The sequence below is a fragment of the Manis pentadactyla genome, chromosome 4, assembly GCF_030020395.1.
Source record: "Manis pentadactyla isolate mManPen7 chromosome 4, mManPen7.hap1, whole genome shotgun sequence".
Classification (NCBI taxonomy): Eukaryota; Metazoa; Chordata; class Mammalia; order Pholidota; family Manidae; genus Manis; species Manis pentadactyla.
In genome coordinates, this window is record NC_080022.1 from 176,212,463 (window position 1) to 176,227,977 (window position 15,515).

The 15,515-nt window shown below is 45.5% G+C and overlaps 1 protein-coding gene across 3 annotated transcripts in view; it reads right to left on the reverse strand.

Moving 5' to 3' along the window:
* Window positions 1-14,710, reverse strand: part of PECAM1 (platelet and endothelial cell adhesion molecule 1) — a 55,148-nt gene extending 40,438 nt beyond the window's left edge. The window contains exons 1-3 of one of the 3 annotated variants that reach the window (XM_036899939.2): window positions 14,427-14,710; window positions 14,317-14,343; window positions 4,512-4,805 (exon numbers count right to left, since the gene is read on the reverse strand). In XM_036899939.2, coding sequence (XP_036755834.2) covers window positions 4,512-4,805; window positions 14,317-14,343; window positions 14,427-14,490 — 385 coding nt within the window. In that variant the 5' untranslated portion in view covers window positions 14,491-14,710. The remainder of the gene's footprint in view (window positions 1-4,511; window positions 4,806-14,316; window positions 14,344-14,426) is intronic. The other 2 variants (XM_036899937.2, XM_036899938.2) reach the window with 2 other exon arrangements.
* Window positions 14,711-15,515: the final 805 nt, after the last annotated feature.

The following is a 15,515-nucleotide window of genomic DNA, read 5'->3' on the forward strand; positions in this document are numbered from 1 at the left end:
TTGTCAGTATAATTTATTGAATGTCAACAAGCAGGATTAGACTCTATATCCAGGACCCCAAGTAATTATAATAATAAACCTGGGTGGGCATGAAAAGTAAAATTATGCTCATTTACAGATGAACAAGGTGAACCTCAGAGAGGTTCAAGGCTCATCCAAAAGCTCATGGCCATAAGCCCTACAGCCGAGATTTGACTCCAGGTCTGTCTGACTCCAAAGCCAGAGGCTGGGGTGGGAATGAGGGTGGGAGACAGAGGAGATGCATGGCCTGTCTCTCAGTTCTCCCAGTTCTCCCAGTTCAGAAAGCAAAGCTGAAAATGAACAAGCATCAGAGTGTGTCACAGAAACAATGAGAGATGGAGCAGTCAGGAAGGGGGCTCAGAGACGATTCTCAAAAGGAACAGGATCGAGAGGAACCTTGGGGGAAGGGTGTTGTTTGGGCAGATGAGGTGGGATGGGGGCTAAGGGCAGGCATTTGAGGGAGCACACATGTGGGGAACCGCCTGTGCCAACGAGTATGAGTGGCTTCTCAGGAGGGCCACCTGCAGGAGAGAAAGGGGTGGAGGGGAAGGCACACTGGGTGGTAGACCAGGGTCAGATTAGGGTGGGCTGGGAGAGCCTGGCTGAGGCCAGATGTCCTGTCCAGGCCCCTACTCTGGAGCTCATGAGTGCCATCTTTGAGTCAGATAGACTTGCTTGCATCTGAAACCTGCCTCTTCCCAGATGTGCTACACACACACACACACACACACACACACACACACACACACGAGTCACTTATGACTCTTATGAATCTTTCTGCTGACCTACCCAGTCAAAATACCTGTAATATATTCATTCCACTATTGTCACCTCTGCTGGCAGCTGTTTGAGGAGGTGTCCCCCTGCTGCAGGCTGAGCGCCCCAAAGAAAGGGATCATGTCTTGCCCATTGTTAGGTCCTTGGCCTTGCTCACAGTAGGGACTCAATAAGTGTTCAGTGAATGAACAAATTGCCTTTTGTATACCTCAAAGACCTATCATAATAATCAAGAATTAGAAAGGCCAACTTTGGAGTCAAATAGATCTTGATTCTACCTCTGGCTTTGCCTTTGATGAACTATGAGAAGTGAGCATGCCACCCGCCCTCTGTGAGCCCCAGTGTCTGCACCTGTAAAAGGGAGCAGTTGTGTTGGTCTCTCAGTGCTTTTGCAGGGGTTAAGTGAAGTGCATGTAAGGCACTTAGAACCTCTCTCTCATGAGGGCCGAATAAAATGGTAGTTCTTATTACTGGAAGTAATAATGGCAAGAATGACCATTCTGATCCCAAAAGTGAGCACAAAAATGCAGAAATGTCGGCTATGGAGGTACATTTTTCTGATAATATTCCTTTCTCTTAAAAAAAAAATGTGGAGACCTCCAATGAGTTCTACACAATGGTATAAAGGGCATATCAAAGTGTGGGCAAAGGGTCTGTTTGTGTTTATACAGAGGATCAAAGCCTAATTGGGCTACCCAGAAAATGAACTAAGATACGATATGAGGAAGAACTTCCAACATCAGCACTCTCTGGAAGAGTCATACCAGAAGATGATCATCAAAAAACCTCAACAAAGATCCAGGCAATGCTGCAGTTGTAGCTGCATTCATCCCACTGGTTCCTGGACTTGCCATGGGAATGAAGAAGGTGATATCTAAACTGGCCTGTGCATACAGTAAAACAACAAATTTGACTGGATCTATACTGTGGGAACTCAACCAAGAATTAGGAGAAGTGCAAGTTGTAGCACTCCAAAATCTTACAACTACAGACTATCTACTGTTAAAAGAACATATGGGATGTGAACAGTTCCCAGGAATGGGTTGTTTTAATTTGTCTGATTTCTCTCAGACTGTTCAAGTTCAGTTGGACAATATCCATCATATCATAGATAAATTTTCACAAATGCCTATGGTGCCTAACTGATTTTCTTGGTTTCACTGGAGATGGCTGGTAATTACAGATATGCTTTGGTTATGTAACTATACTCCTATTATGTTAATGTGTGTGCGCAATTTAAGTAGTAGTTTAAAACCTATACATGCTGAAGTTACTCTACAAGAAGATATGTCAAAGAAAGAATCAATCTTCCCATGTTTTCTTCCATCTGCTACCTCTATAGCTTTTCTTCTTCCTTCGTAATGACAACCCCTAAATAGAATTTGTGCCTCATATTGAATTTACCGAGTATCATAATTCTTCCAAGTGGTAAAGATACCTCAAGACAAATGCTGGGCATAGAAGCCACAGGGCATAAATATGCAAAGAAGTAAAAAGCTAACCTTTTCAAACAATATTGCTTCTCTCTCACTTACCAACTTTACATTTTCCTGTATGGCCCCGGAAGATGACTGGTTATCCAGAGACGGGTAAGATTCCTCAAGGGAGGAACAACCTAAGACAGGCACAGTCGCAGGGGGGTCATCAGGTGAGAAATTGGGGATCAACAGAGGTGAGGCTTCTGTTTTGAGAGAAATCTTCTGCATCCGTGGATGTTTTATTGCCCTTGTCTAGCTTGGATTAACACTTAATCTACAGGCACACACCTGATCATCTACATTTGCTCTCTTACAACACTAAACTATGTCTTCTACCTTTATCTTGCATCTACCTACCACTTCAGCATTTTATTTAAAATAATAATAATAATAATAAGGGAGAAATATGGGATTCACATATAAATCAAGTATAAAAATCAAACGAATATTCATATTTGACGTGATTGTTTATAGTTCATAATGCGTGATCAAAACCGAAAGTTTCTGTGATGACTGCCCTTGTACTGTTCACCATGTAAGAACTTATTCACTATGTAAGAATTTGTTCACCATGTAAGAACTTGTTTGTTATGCTTCAGAAGATTGGAGACTGATGAGAATTAGGCTTGGGGTGGATTAATGATTGTGCATTGAGCATTGAGTCCCCTATACAGAATTTTATTGTTGTTAACAACCATTTGATCAATAAATATGAGAGATGCCCTCTCAAAAAAAAATGCAGAAATGACAGTTGTGCAGTAGCTGTCAAAGAAGCACAGGGCTGGTTTCACCAACTCTATCCATTAAATCATCCAAGTTTTAAGCAGAATTACCCAATATTTCAAAAGCCTGCCAGCACATTTCTTTTCAATATATATTTCCCAAACTCTTGGGCAATCCATCTTTCCTCATCACCAATGTGAATGCCTGGACTGGTTGGTTCCTTCTGTCTCCAGTGGAGATGGAGAAGGGCTGGTCCACATTCCTGTGGTTGTGGCCCCTGGTGACACAAAGGGATGTCAGGCCAGCTGTGCCCGCGTCTGTCCATCGGACAGTCTGAGAGGCTGGGGCATTCTACCGAGGGCCATCTACTGGGATACTAGCCTCTTTCCCAGCCTCTGCTCTTTCACTCTTACGCTACGTCTCATTCCTCTGCCCTTGCCCCACTTCACCATCAGGCAAACTCCTACATGATCTTCTGTGTCTGGACCCAATGTCCCTTCCTCCAGGAAGCTGTCCCTAACTTCTCCAGGAAGAATTGTTTCCTCCTGATTTTGTGCTCCAAAGGCACTCAGATCCTATGCCTGTCATACTGTAATTATTTGCCTAAAGGTCTCTCCTCTCTACCAGACCGTAACTGCCTCCTGAGCTAGGCCCTGCCAGCTGAATTTTCATGTCATACGCCTGCACCTGTCTTTTCCTGACTGCCGCCTTGGGAAATGCTTCCTCAGGGAGTACATCAATGAATGAGAGAATGGAACCCTATTATCTCTGAACCCAAATTTACTGCTATGATTTCCCCCCATTCATCTCTACCCATTTCTACTTCCCTTTTCATCTGTTTAACTTATTTCATGATCATTTATTGAGTGCCTACTATGAACCAGATTCTTTGAGATATAAAGTAGACCACACACCATCTCTTTCCTCATGACCTCACAATCCAGAAGGGCAGACAGATGTGTGAGAAATAGCTGAAATCTGAGTGAAACAGTAACAGCCATTTATTGGGAACTCACTATGTGCTGGAAATTATACTGACCCCTTTACCTACATGATACCTTTTAATCCTCTCAGTAACTCCCTGAGCTGGATGAGAATTCACTGATGATAATTTTAAACTTTAGAGAGGCTAAGGGACTTGCCCAGGTTGGGATCAGGCAGAGTGACTGCAGAACCCTTTGCCAACATTCAGCCCCATGGCCTTCCTACCAATACCACTAGACATCGAGATCGCAAGAGAGCTGTAAGGACCAGGACCCTGGAGGAGATCAGTTTTGTTTGGGAAAGTATCAGAGAAGAGATCACTGAGTTGAGCCTTGAAGGAGAAATAGTAGCTCGCGAGGAGATGAGATGAAAAGGTTAACCCCAGGACAGAAAGAGCCAGAGGTGAGGAAGAGCATGGCATATTGGGAGCACGTCTAATGCCTGTACGTTCAGTTTAGGAAAATGCCGGGCAGATAAAGGGAAAAGGATGACGGTTGGTTCATCTGCTTGTTCAAATCCAGGACTCACCTTTCACCAACACCTGGTAGTCCACACTGGTTTTCTCCTTGTTATTCAGAATCACAGTGCATTTGTACGTTCCTGCGTTATAAACCCGGGCTTGGGGGATAAAATAACTCTCCGTGTTCTCAGTGGAGGAGACGTTGTGAAACAGCACATCATCCTTAAAGAACAGCACCTGGTGCTGAGGCTTGACATGCGAGGTGGTGCTGACATCCACAATGCACTGCAGGGTCAGGTTCTCCCCATTTTGCACCAAGTGCTTTGGCAGGAACTCCATGTGAATGCTGTTGATGGTGAAAGCTAAATGCCAAGGGGAGGAAAGCAGACACATTTGTTATCTCAGAATCAACATTGTCCTGGTGGCCTTCACCACATCAGATTGCTATTATCACCTCTTACGCAGTATAGTGTCCAGGGGTTCCAAATGCCTATAGGGACCAGGCAGGTAATGATGGTGTATAGAAGGTCAAGTATGAGGCCCTTGGTAGTAATCTGTTCATATTCTCCCCTGGAAAATTTTCCAGGCAGCCTTCAGCGTGTGACAAATAAAACACGTCCATAAGCTGTACACAGCCTGTGAGCTGCCACATCATGGCTCCTGGAGGGAGCACAGGTTTCAGGCAGACAGGCATTCAAATCCGGGCTCATCACTTACTGTGGGACCTCGGGTGACTAACCTCTCTGAGCTCAGCTTCCTCATCTGTAAGATGGGTGAACAATGCTTACTGAGTAGACTGCTCAAGGACTTACAGGAAAGGAGCAGGAAAACACCCAGGAAAGTGCTTGGCACACACAGTAATTGCTTAATAAATGACAGCTGCCAGTGTTCTGAAATTGGGTGGTCATGCCCAGGAGCTTCCTTCCCCACCCAGGCCTGACCAAATCAGCACAGCCCCAGCTGTGTTTTCTACTTGACGGTAAGAGCTTGAAACCACTTCTGCGGCAGCCACTTGCAGTCCCCATCCTCATCTGCCATTAGAAGCAGAGCACAGCTTCTCCTCTGCTAATGAGGGGAATCTCTGGTCAAGCGCCCAGAGCAGCCACAGTGCCCACCTAGCTACCTAATCTCTTCTAGAAACCAGGCCCTGCATCAACTAGCCAAATGTATCACTTCCAGCCCATGTCATCCAGCATCTAATTGGCTTATATCCAGCAACCGAAGGCTGGGAACAGAATTCAGCTGACTAGAGATCATACTTTGAAACTGATTTACAGTGGCGGGATGCTGAGAAGGTGAACTGCTTAAAACTGGATGCTCTTTATGCACCCCTATGTTTACTGCAGCACTATGTACAATAGCCAAGATATGGAAGCAACGTAAGTGTCCATCAGTAGATGAATGGATAAAGAAGATGTGATACATATACACAATGGAATACTATTCAGCCATAAGACAGAAACAAATCCTACCATTTGCAACAACATGGATGGAGCTAGAGGGTATTATGCTCAGTGAAATAAGTCAGGCAGAGAAAGACAAGTACTAAATGATTTCCCTCATTTGTGGAGTATAACAACAAAGCAAAACTGAAGGAACAAAACAGAAACAGACTCACAGACTCCAAGAAGGGACTAGGGGTTACCAAAGGGGAGGGGTGGGAGAGGGCAGGTGGGGAGGGAGGGAGAAGGGGATTGAGGGGTATTATGATTGGCACACATGGTCTGGGGGGGATCATGGGGAAGACAGTGTAGCACAGAGAAGGCAACAGTGACTGTGCATGTTGCTACACTGATGGGCAGTGACTGCAATGGGGTATGAAGGGGACACTATAATATGGTTGAATGTAATAACCACATTGTTTTTTTCATGTGAAACTTTCATAAGAGTGTGTATCAATAAAACCTTAATTAAAAAAAAAAAAGAACCACAATGAGATACCACTAAAAAACTATTCGAATGATTAAATTAAATACTTAAAACACCTAGGGCTGACAAGAATGCCACATACACACACACACAACCCCATCCTTGCATGTATGCTTATATATATCACATATTCATACATATATATATCCCTTCATATTTTGCTGGTGAAGAGCAAAATGATACCACCACTTTGGAAAATGTTAAACATATACTTATATAACACAGCAATCCCATTCTTGGGTATTTACCCAAGGAAAATAAAAACTTATGTTCACACCAAAACATGTACATATGTATGTTAAGCAACTTACTCATAATCACCCAAAACTGGAAACAACCCAAATGTCCTTCAACTAACGATGAGATGAACTGTAGCACAGCCAGGCAATGAAATACGGCTCAGCATTAAAAGGACTGAGCTATTAATACATACAAAATGGATAAATATAAAAAGCATTATATGCTAAAGATGCCATTCTCAAAAGGCTACATACAAAGTACCTCAATAAAATAAAGGCCATACATGACAAGCCCACAGCAAACAAACAAACAAACAAAATGGATGCTCTCTATTTTTGTCTATGGGTTGATTGGTGCTAGGCATTATGAAAATCTTCCAGGCTAGAAGAGTCTGAACTATGCTCACCGATTATTTGTCCAGTATGCTCAAAGCCCTTTTGTCTGAGCTTCAGAGCAGACCAGGGCAGGTCTGTCTTTTGAGGATCCTCTTGGTCCTGCCCATAGGTCCTTCTGCAACCCCCTGGGTTTCTAACTATGCTCTTTGATGTACCTCAAAGCACCTTAGTCCTACCTTCCCTCTGGTTCCTTATCCAGCATGTGGATCTGGGCTACTGGATGCTCGTAAGAAATTGTCTTATGGAACCGGCTATTGTCTAGCCTAGGATGTCATTGGGATGTTGCCCTTGGTTTCAGATAGTGTTCCAGCCTCATCTGGGAAGAGTGTGTTTATTCATTTCTACTGTGTAGATTCTGAAATTTTTCCTTTATGGATCTTGTTTTCCTTTTAGTTTTGGCTTCTAAGAAGTATAAACCCATAATTCCAACTCTGCTTCAAATAAACTTTGGGATGCATTTTGTGTGCTAAAGCAGCCAGTTTTATTTGCCTGCCCTTATTTTCCTCTCTGATTTCATTAATTTTATCCTATTGAACAACATAACTTGTGTAAATTTTTATAAGTGGGCCCAAATCAGTTTTCAAGCAACAAAATGTATAGATTGCTAGCTGGCCAGAGATACTGGCAAAAATTACCTTTCTATTTCCTTTCTTTTAATAAAGTCAAGTCTTTTTTGAATAACTGAGAATTTAATTTGTCTATAACATGTCTCAAGTTTTAAAATGAATACAACAGTCCACGCCTGTCTCTTTGTCTCTTTCTTTTGAGCAATTAATTTAACAGAAATTGCATCTGATCAGTTCATGAGATGAAACAAGGTGCTTGTTTAAATTCAAGTTATTTCCTGCAGCATAAATGTTTAGAACTTTAGAACTGTCTTTCTCTATTCCTTATTAGTTTCTGGTCTGAGGGGCCGGCTGGGTGAGTTCTCACACAGAAGTTTCTTTGGACCACATTTAGTTTCCCATTGATTAATGTGGTCCCTTCTATTATAGGGAAAGGCTGGTCTCTCTAACTCTTGAGTACACCCTCCTTCATTTTAGCCATGCTGATTAGTATAGTGATTCTCTTGCGAGAAGAAGGTAACTGCAGTGCCAGACTACCTGGGCCAAATCATACTCCTGCTCATAAACTGTGTGGCTTTCGGCAAGTTACTGAGCTTCCCTGAGCCTCAGTTTGCTTATCCATACAATAAACATAGTGACAATAACTATAAATGGCAACCTGAGGTTACGTACTTAGAGCACAGCCCCTAACTCAGTTGAAGTGCTTGGGAAATGTTAGTTAGGTTCTGTTAGTCACAGATAGAAAACTAACTCTTGAGTCTTGAGGTCTCTAAAGCTCTATATTGACTTCATATTTCTAGTGAGTTTTTTCAAAAGACAACCTTTTTTTTTTCCAGGTTAATCATAGTGACTTCTCTGGATCCCAGGCGTTAGTCATCCTACTGCACGTGGCTGCTTTCCTGAATGCAATGCACATCCTTGGCTGGCTATGCCCCAGACTGGAACACAGGGCTGGGTATAAGAGGAAAGCAAGTCAGGCATGCCTGGATCCAAATCCCTGATCCCACAGCCATCACCTGCATGGTGTTGGGAGTTACTCAACCCATCCAGGCTACTACTTCTCCCCCCATAAAAGGGGAGTCCTAGTACCTGCCTTCCCTGGTATTTTTTCCTTGAAGAATGACTGAACCAATGTGGCTGAGAGCACTGAATAGGGCAGAGTAAGTATTAGCCAATGCCTGGCCCTTGGTTGACATCCCCTTCCCTCTTTCTTAGCACCATTCATGCAGCAGACATTTAAGAGGACTCCTCTGTTGCAGGCACTGCATCCAATACTGGGGTTCAGAGAAGAGTGAGGCTGGCACAGTTACTGACCACCTGGAACTCAGTCCTTCCCTACTCTAGGCCTTCAGCCTCAGCATTATCCCTGTCTGGGTCTCCTCCTAACAAGGCCCAGTTCATTTCCTTTTTATAGGAGGAATACCACTTCAATACCACTTTTAAGTGACTTTAAAGCAAACTTGACTAAAGCATCAGGTGGTGGTCCTTCAGAGAGGATGATACCACTAGCAGGGGGCCCTTCCACCATCTTGTTTTTCTAACACACATCTGTTTAATTAACTCAACTGACTCACTGGCAGGAACCGCACACTCCCTTGGCCAGCTGGAACAGACAAGGACGAAGAAAGGAGGGAGGATGGGAGAAGGGAAAGCATTTTATAAAACTGATCATGATATGAACCCCAACTCTTCAACTAAACATAAATCCTCACTGACTTAATACACACGCAGCTTTACCACCACGAGCCACCTCCACCACCAGCACTGCAGTAGCCAGCCTTCGAGACGGCCCCAGAGAGCCTCGCCTTCTGGTCTTCACGGCCGCATGTGCTCCCCTCACCACGTCGTAACAGTGTTAGTCTCATGACCAACAACATACGGCAAAAGGGCTGGTGTGTCACGTCTGAGGTTAGGTTACAGAAGACATTGCAGCTTCTGTCTTGACCCTTTTCTGGGATCACTTACTCTGGGCAAAGCCAGTTGCCATGTCATGAGCATCCCTATGCAGAGGCCCACCTGGCAAGGAACAGCCACACAAGTGAGCTTAAAAGCAGATCCCCCAGCCTCAGACAAGCCTTGAAATCACTGACCAACATTTTATCTGTAATCTCCTGATGGACCCTGAGCCAGAACCACCAACTAAGCCACTCCTGGATTCCTGACCCTCAGTGACTATGTGAGATGATAAACCATTGTCTTCAGCCACTAAATTTGGGGGCAATTGGTTAAGCTGACAATGAATGCACTGCCCAACCAATCTTCAAAAATCTCCACCTGATTATTAATATAATACAGAAAACATTATCCTCTTTGTGAATAAACTGTCAGGAGCAGCCAAACTGGATTACTGTGTGTAGGTCTCACTTTTTACCCCATAGAGTAATTGTTCATAGCCTGGGCTCCCTGGGCTGCCCAGAGGCTCATGGGTGGGTGTCAGGGGGCCAGTGAGCCATCTCTGATTACATGTAGGTATGTGTTTTTCTGGAGAGAGGATCCACAGCTTTCTTTACTGGACCTAAAAGGTTTAGAGATGTTGTGTTGGAAGGATGGGGGTATGGAACTTCCTAAAGAGGTCAGATCTTTTCAACCTGGAAAGGTGAAGGCTGATGCAGGAGGAGCCAGAGTAAAACATTACTGCAGCACAGGTACAGTGCCCAGGAAGCACACTGCCAAATCCCTGATCCCTGAAACAAAGGGCTGCTTCCCAGTGTCTGAAGCCACCGGTCGGTGGATGCTGATGTTCCCTGGGAAGATGAGCCACTATGACTCAGCCAGCCACTTGGCCCTCAACCTGGAAATGACTCAGAAAGAAAGAGGGTTGGCAGGGGAGAAGGAGTGGCCACCCACTATTGTCTGGAAGATTACAGGGACCCATGAAGCATGGGGTCCCAGATGAACATTGGTGTTTATCAGCGAGTGTGCTTGCCCATCTTATCCGAACCTCAAGCACCTCCAAGTTTAGGCTGCATCCCCGTCAGTGAAGCAGTTACCAAGCACTTGTGCCAGGAGCCAGGCTCACCAGGGGAATAAGAAGTCATCCTTGGTGTTCTAGATTGAGCAGGCTGGTGGGGACCCAGATAACTGGAGTACAAAATGTAAGCACATAGAGGAAGGGCTGCCCAGGAGAGGCCAAGGGAAATCTGAAGGAAGGGGCCCCTGAACTGAACCCTGGGCCAGGCCGAGAACAGGTGCGGGGGGCTCCAGGCCAGAAAGGAGCACGTACCAGGGCATAGGAGCAGGAGAAATCACACACCTGGTATTTTCACCCTGAGCATCTTTGCCGCATAACCAATTGGCAGTAAGGTAATTCTGCCATAGAAGATAAAATCAAGAAAAGTAAAAGGGGGACATTCACTAAAAAGATCATAAAACAAGAAAAATGAATAACAAAATTTAGAAAGTTTTATTATGAAATGCAAAATATTTGAACACTTTAAAAGTGTGTATCGATTCATGGCAATACCGCACAAATACCTGGTTTTATGTTTAAGTGTGCCTAAGCACTTTTCTTCAAGCTCTTTCGTTCATGGGTATTATATACATACTATAGATATATATTTATTTAATTTTATAATTTATTTATAATTAATTAATTAAATATATATATTTAATTTTTTTTGCTTGTTGATTTGTCCTCTCATTTGGCACCACACCTGTCCTTTTTCTGCAAAAATTTCTTCCTTTGCTAAGAGAGGTGTCAGTCAAATCCTAGGATGTTCCTTGGTAACTGAGCTTTGTATTATGTTGTGACAGCCTTCTACACCGGCATATTGTCACATGTCTGCTGAAAGACAATCCAAAGTTCTAGGGGAAATGTGGGTTCCAAACTCTGTGTCCCTGTACAGACCACTATGAGGCTGAGTTACATAACATAAAAATGGGAGTCCTGCAGCAGTGGAGAAATGAAATCAAACTGTCAACCAGTTATTTTTTTTTTTTATCTTTTATGGCAAAATTACCTTACAGCCAGTTAGTTATGCAGCAAAAATGCTTGCTGCTAAGATGCTTACAGCAAAACTACCTAGAACAGAGAAACCAATGCATTCTGGGCACAGGTAATTACAGGAAGCAGCATGTGGGCTGGAAGGGCCAGGTAGGAAGTGTCAGGACAGAAGGCTTTGCTCCTGTGCTGACAAGCTGGCCTTGTCCTGGGGGTCTTCAGGAGGGGGTGACAGGATGACACTGCAGCTTTAGAAACGTTGCTATAGACTAAAGGGAGAGACCAGACAGAGAGACATAGATAGTGCTTCAGGTGAAAGCTGGGGGCGTGTGGGGGTGGGGGGTGCCAGGGAGGATAAGACCAGGGAGCCTGCAGAGGCCAGGGGAAGGAGTTCAGCCCCCCAGGAAAGTACAAATCTCCCTTGGAAGAGGAGGAGGGTTTGTCAGAGAGAATACCAGGGACGAGGGTCTTGAAGGCCAAGGCAGGAGGCTTCATGCAAAGGCACAGGGGTCCAGAAAGCTAAGGGCTGGAAGTGTTCATGGCTTTTGATGGCAGGAGGTACTCACTGACCTTTTGGAGAGGATTCCAATGGCAGCGATTTGGGGGCTGAGGCCAGACTGCTAAGTCAGGGGTGACTGAGAGGTGAGGAAGCAGAGACAGTGACTGTAAACTACCCTTCAGAGAAGTTTGAGAAGTGGGGATGGAGAGGGTGACGTAAGACAAAGGGAGGGGGATGGGTTGTGATTTTTCTTTTTCCTAAAAAAACAGGAGCTACCAATTGTGTTTGTCCACAGAGGGGAAAGAGCCAAAGTGGGGAGATAGAGATACTAAAAAGTGGGATGGGGAGCAGAGTGGCTAAGTGATGGAGTGAGATCCAGGGGCCCTCGGAGCCCAGGTGGACGGGCTGGCCCTGGTCAGCCACAGGGAAGACATCTCGTCTGAAGCCAGGAGGAAGGGTGGGGAGGCAGATAAGCCTGCAGCCAGGGCCAGCGGGAAGCAGAGGGAGTGCCCTCCACACAGCACTGTTTCTAGGTGAGGATGGAGCTGAGGTCATCTCCTGAGGCCAGCAGGCTGGGGTTGGGTGAGAGGGCCTGAGATGAAAGGGAAAGGCCATGGCTACCCAAGGGCCTCAGCTGCACAACAGGCAATGTGGAGCAAGCTGGCAAGTCACATGTGCCAAACGGTGTGGTCTTGGGTGGTCTAAGGAAGGCAAGACCTGGGTTCTAGCCTCCCCACTCTGCTAGCACCAAGTGTTGACCATGCCCAAGTACCTTTGGCCTCCAGGCCTCTGTTTCCTCAACTGTAAAACAATTTGGAAGCCTGAGGAAGCAGTGGGCATCTCCCTGCTTGAAGTCAGAGGTCCTGAGGTCTTCCCCGAATGTACAGTTGCCTCTCTCTAGCAACCCTAGGAAGAGGGCAATTTCCTTCCATCTGAGATTGGGGAAGCAGCAACCGGGGGCCCTGGGAAACAGGAAGCTGGGAGCAAAGACACAGAAGCCCAGAAGCACGAGTGAGTGCAGGACGTGGTCTAGACCAGAGCTGGGGGCTATGGGCAGGGTGACAGAGAGGGGCGGTGCAGGGGCTGTGACTGTACAGCGGGCCAGGACCAGACATAAGCCATTACCGGTCACCAGACATGCACGCCGGTCACTTCCTTTTATCCAGTCCCATCCCCATGCTAACTCTATGGAACTGATATCCTTATCACCCCCATTTTATATATTGCAAAAGAGGCAAAGAAAAGGGACTCTAAATGTTTAAGTCAGGCCTATGGCTCCAGACTGATGGTCAGTTTTCAGATAGTGAAGGTTCTAGGGCTGATGGCCTGCTAGCAGGCTCTCCCGTGGACGAGGCAGCTATTCCTCTGAGGCGCAGGCAATTAGGATGATTATGAAGATCATGGATATTCTGCCTCCACGGGTTACTTGCCAGGGGATCAAATACCCATGAAGCACATGGACACTGGTGCAGAAGACCAGGTGGACTGGCCTTTCTAGGAGCCTCACTAGCCCATCCTGTCCGGGAGCTGCCGCACAAAGCCTTGGCTCAACAAACCAGCATTGTCCACATACATCCTCTCCAAAGAGCTGGACAACTGTCTGCAACCCAGTCACCCCCAGTCTTTGTTGACTGCAGTGACCTCTGGCAAGGGGAGCCTGCCCTGTGGGCTCTCCCTCCATTCTGCACGCACATCTAGTTGAGCCCCTTCCTTCACATGGTCTCAGATGAAGCAAAACAAAACCTGCTTATCTTAAAGATTCAAAATTAACTCTAGAGTGGATGATAAACCAGACTTCAAAGATAAGCTGAAGCCTCCCTTCCTGTGCACAAGCACAAAATATTGCAGAAATAATCGTAGACTCAAGGGTGGATGGGGAATGAAATCCAACATCTATTTTAGATCATTTAGGAGAAAAAAGCCATAATGACAATTTAAACTATGTTCTGTCTTCATGAATCTAACAGATTGATTTCATTTATCAATATAAACAATTGGGGATGGGGTAGAATATGAAATGAGAAATTTATGGTAGAACAATGGAATCATCCCTTTTTTTAATCACCTCCCCTAACAAATAGCAATTCACTAGGATCTAGAAAATACATGCTACTTCTAGAATACGCTGACTAGAACTTGACTTAGAACAACTGTTTCATTCTAAAAACCTTCTAAAAATGCCAGGAGGGAATAAACACTGGAATATTTTTCTCAATTGTTATAAACATTAAACCCAAGCAATATGAAATGAAGTTTAAGAAATCATGGAGAGAGACAATGAAGCTAGGAAGAAACTTTACTTACAGTTTTCTTGTACCTCGAGGCCTGAACCTGAAAAAGAAGAAATACGTTCATTTCATAGGTTTCAGTTCTCATGAAGTTTAAGTGATGTGGGAAGAGAATTAAAAACTCACAAAGCAGAAATGTCAGCAGAACTCCAAGCCACATCTTGCCCACTTGGGTCCAAGAGAGCTGCATTCTGAGAGTGAAGGCTTTGGGCAGTTAGTTCTGCCTTCAGGCCATGCCCCTGGGGCGGAAGACACTTCCCACACACAACAGATGAGAAAGCTGCCTGTGAAAAGCGGAGCGACCACGCGGGTAACTTCTCCCAGGCCACGAGAGACCGGACTGGCTGCGGAGCTGGTCAGGTAATGGCAGCCATTGCTGGAAACTGGAAACAATGAATGAAGCCTGGGCCGGCCTGATATCTCCTCAGGAAATGACTGGTCTTCCTGAGGGGCCACTGAATGCAACCTCTTTGTTTAGTTCTTTTACGGGGAAAAAAAAGGCACACACAAAAAGTGACACTTGCCTCAGCACTGCTGACCCTCCTGCCTGGCCTGGGTTTGGAGCGCCTTCTCATGGCAGGGTGCGAGGGTTCCTTCCTCTCTGCAGCCTCCACCCAAAGGGCTTCTCTCTCCAGACACCTAGCAAGATTTCTCTACTTTGCCTGTACCCTATCCTGCAAGGGGCTTCTTTCCACACACTGTAAGTTTGGACCTCCTGCCTTTCCTGGCAAGACCATGGGACAGGGCTGACTTCCCCAGAGAACGGCAGGATTGCCAGAGACCTGCCACCTGAGCAAGTTGAGCTTGGAACTTGCTGGAACCAGGAGGTTTCCCTGGCCTTTGTGCTGGTTTCAGTGAGGACGAGGTACCCACCTGTGATGTACCCATACCTTCTGGCGGCCTCCCTCCCTCCTGTACCCTTAAACGCACACACACTGTACTGGACCACGGAGAACATTCTAAGATAAACACTTTCACTCCCTTGTTTGAGACCTTATAATGGCTCCGCATTACTCTCCAAAGTCAGTTTACCATCCTCTCCAATCCAGCCCTTGTGTGTAACCCCTCCAGCCTGGTGTCTCACCACTTCCTTCCTTGTTCCCCAACATTCTGGTTGCTAGGATATGTTGCTCCCCAAATGCGTCACATGTGTCTATGCCTTTGTCAGAGCTGCTCTCCTGCTGGAGCACCCTTCCCTCTCTTGTGTTCTGGCTA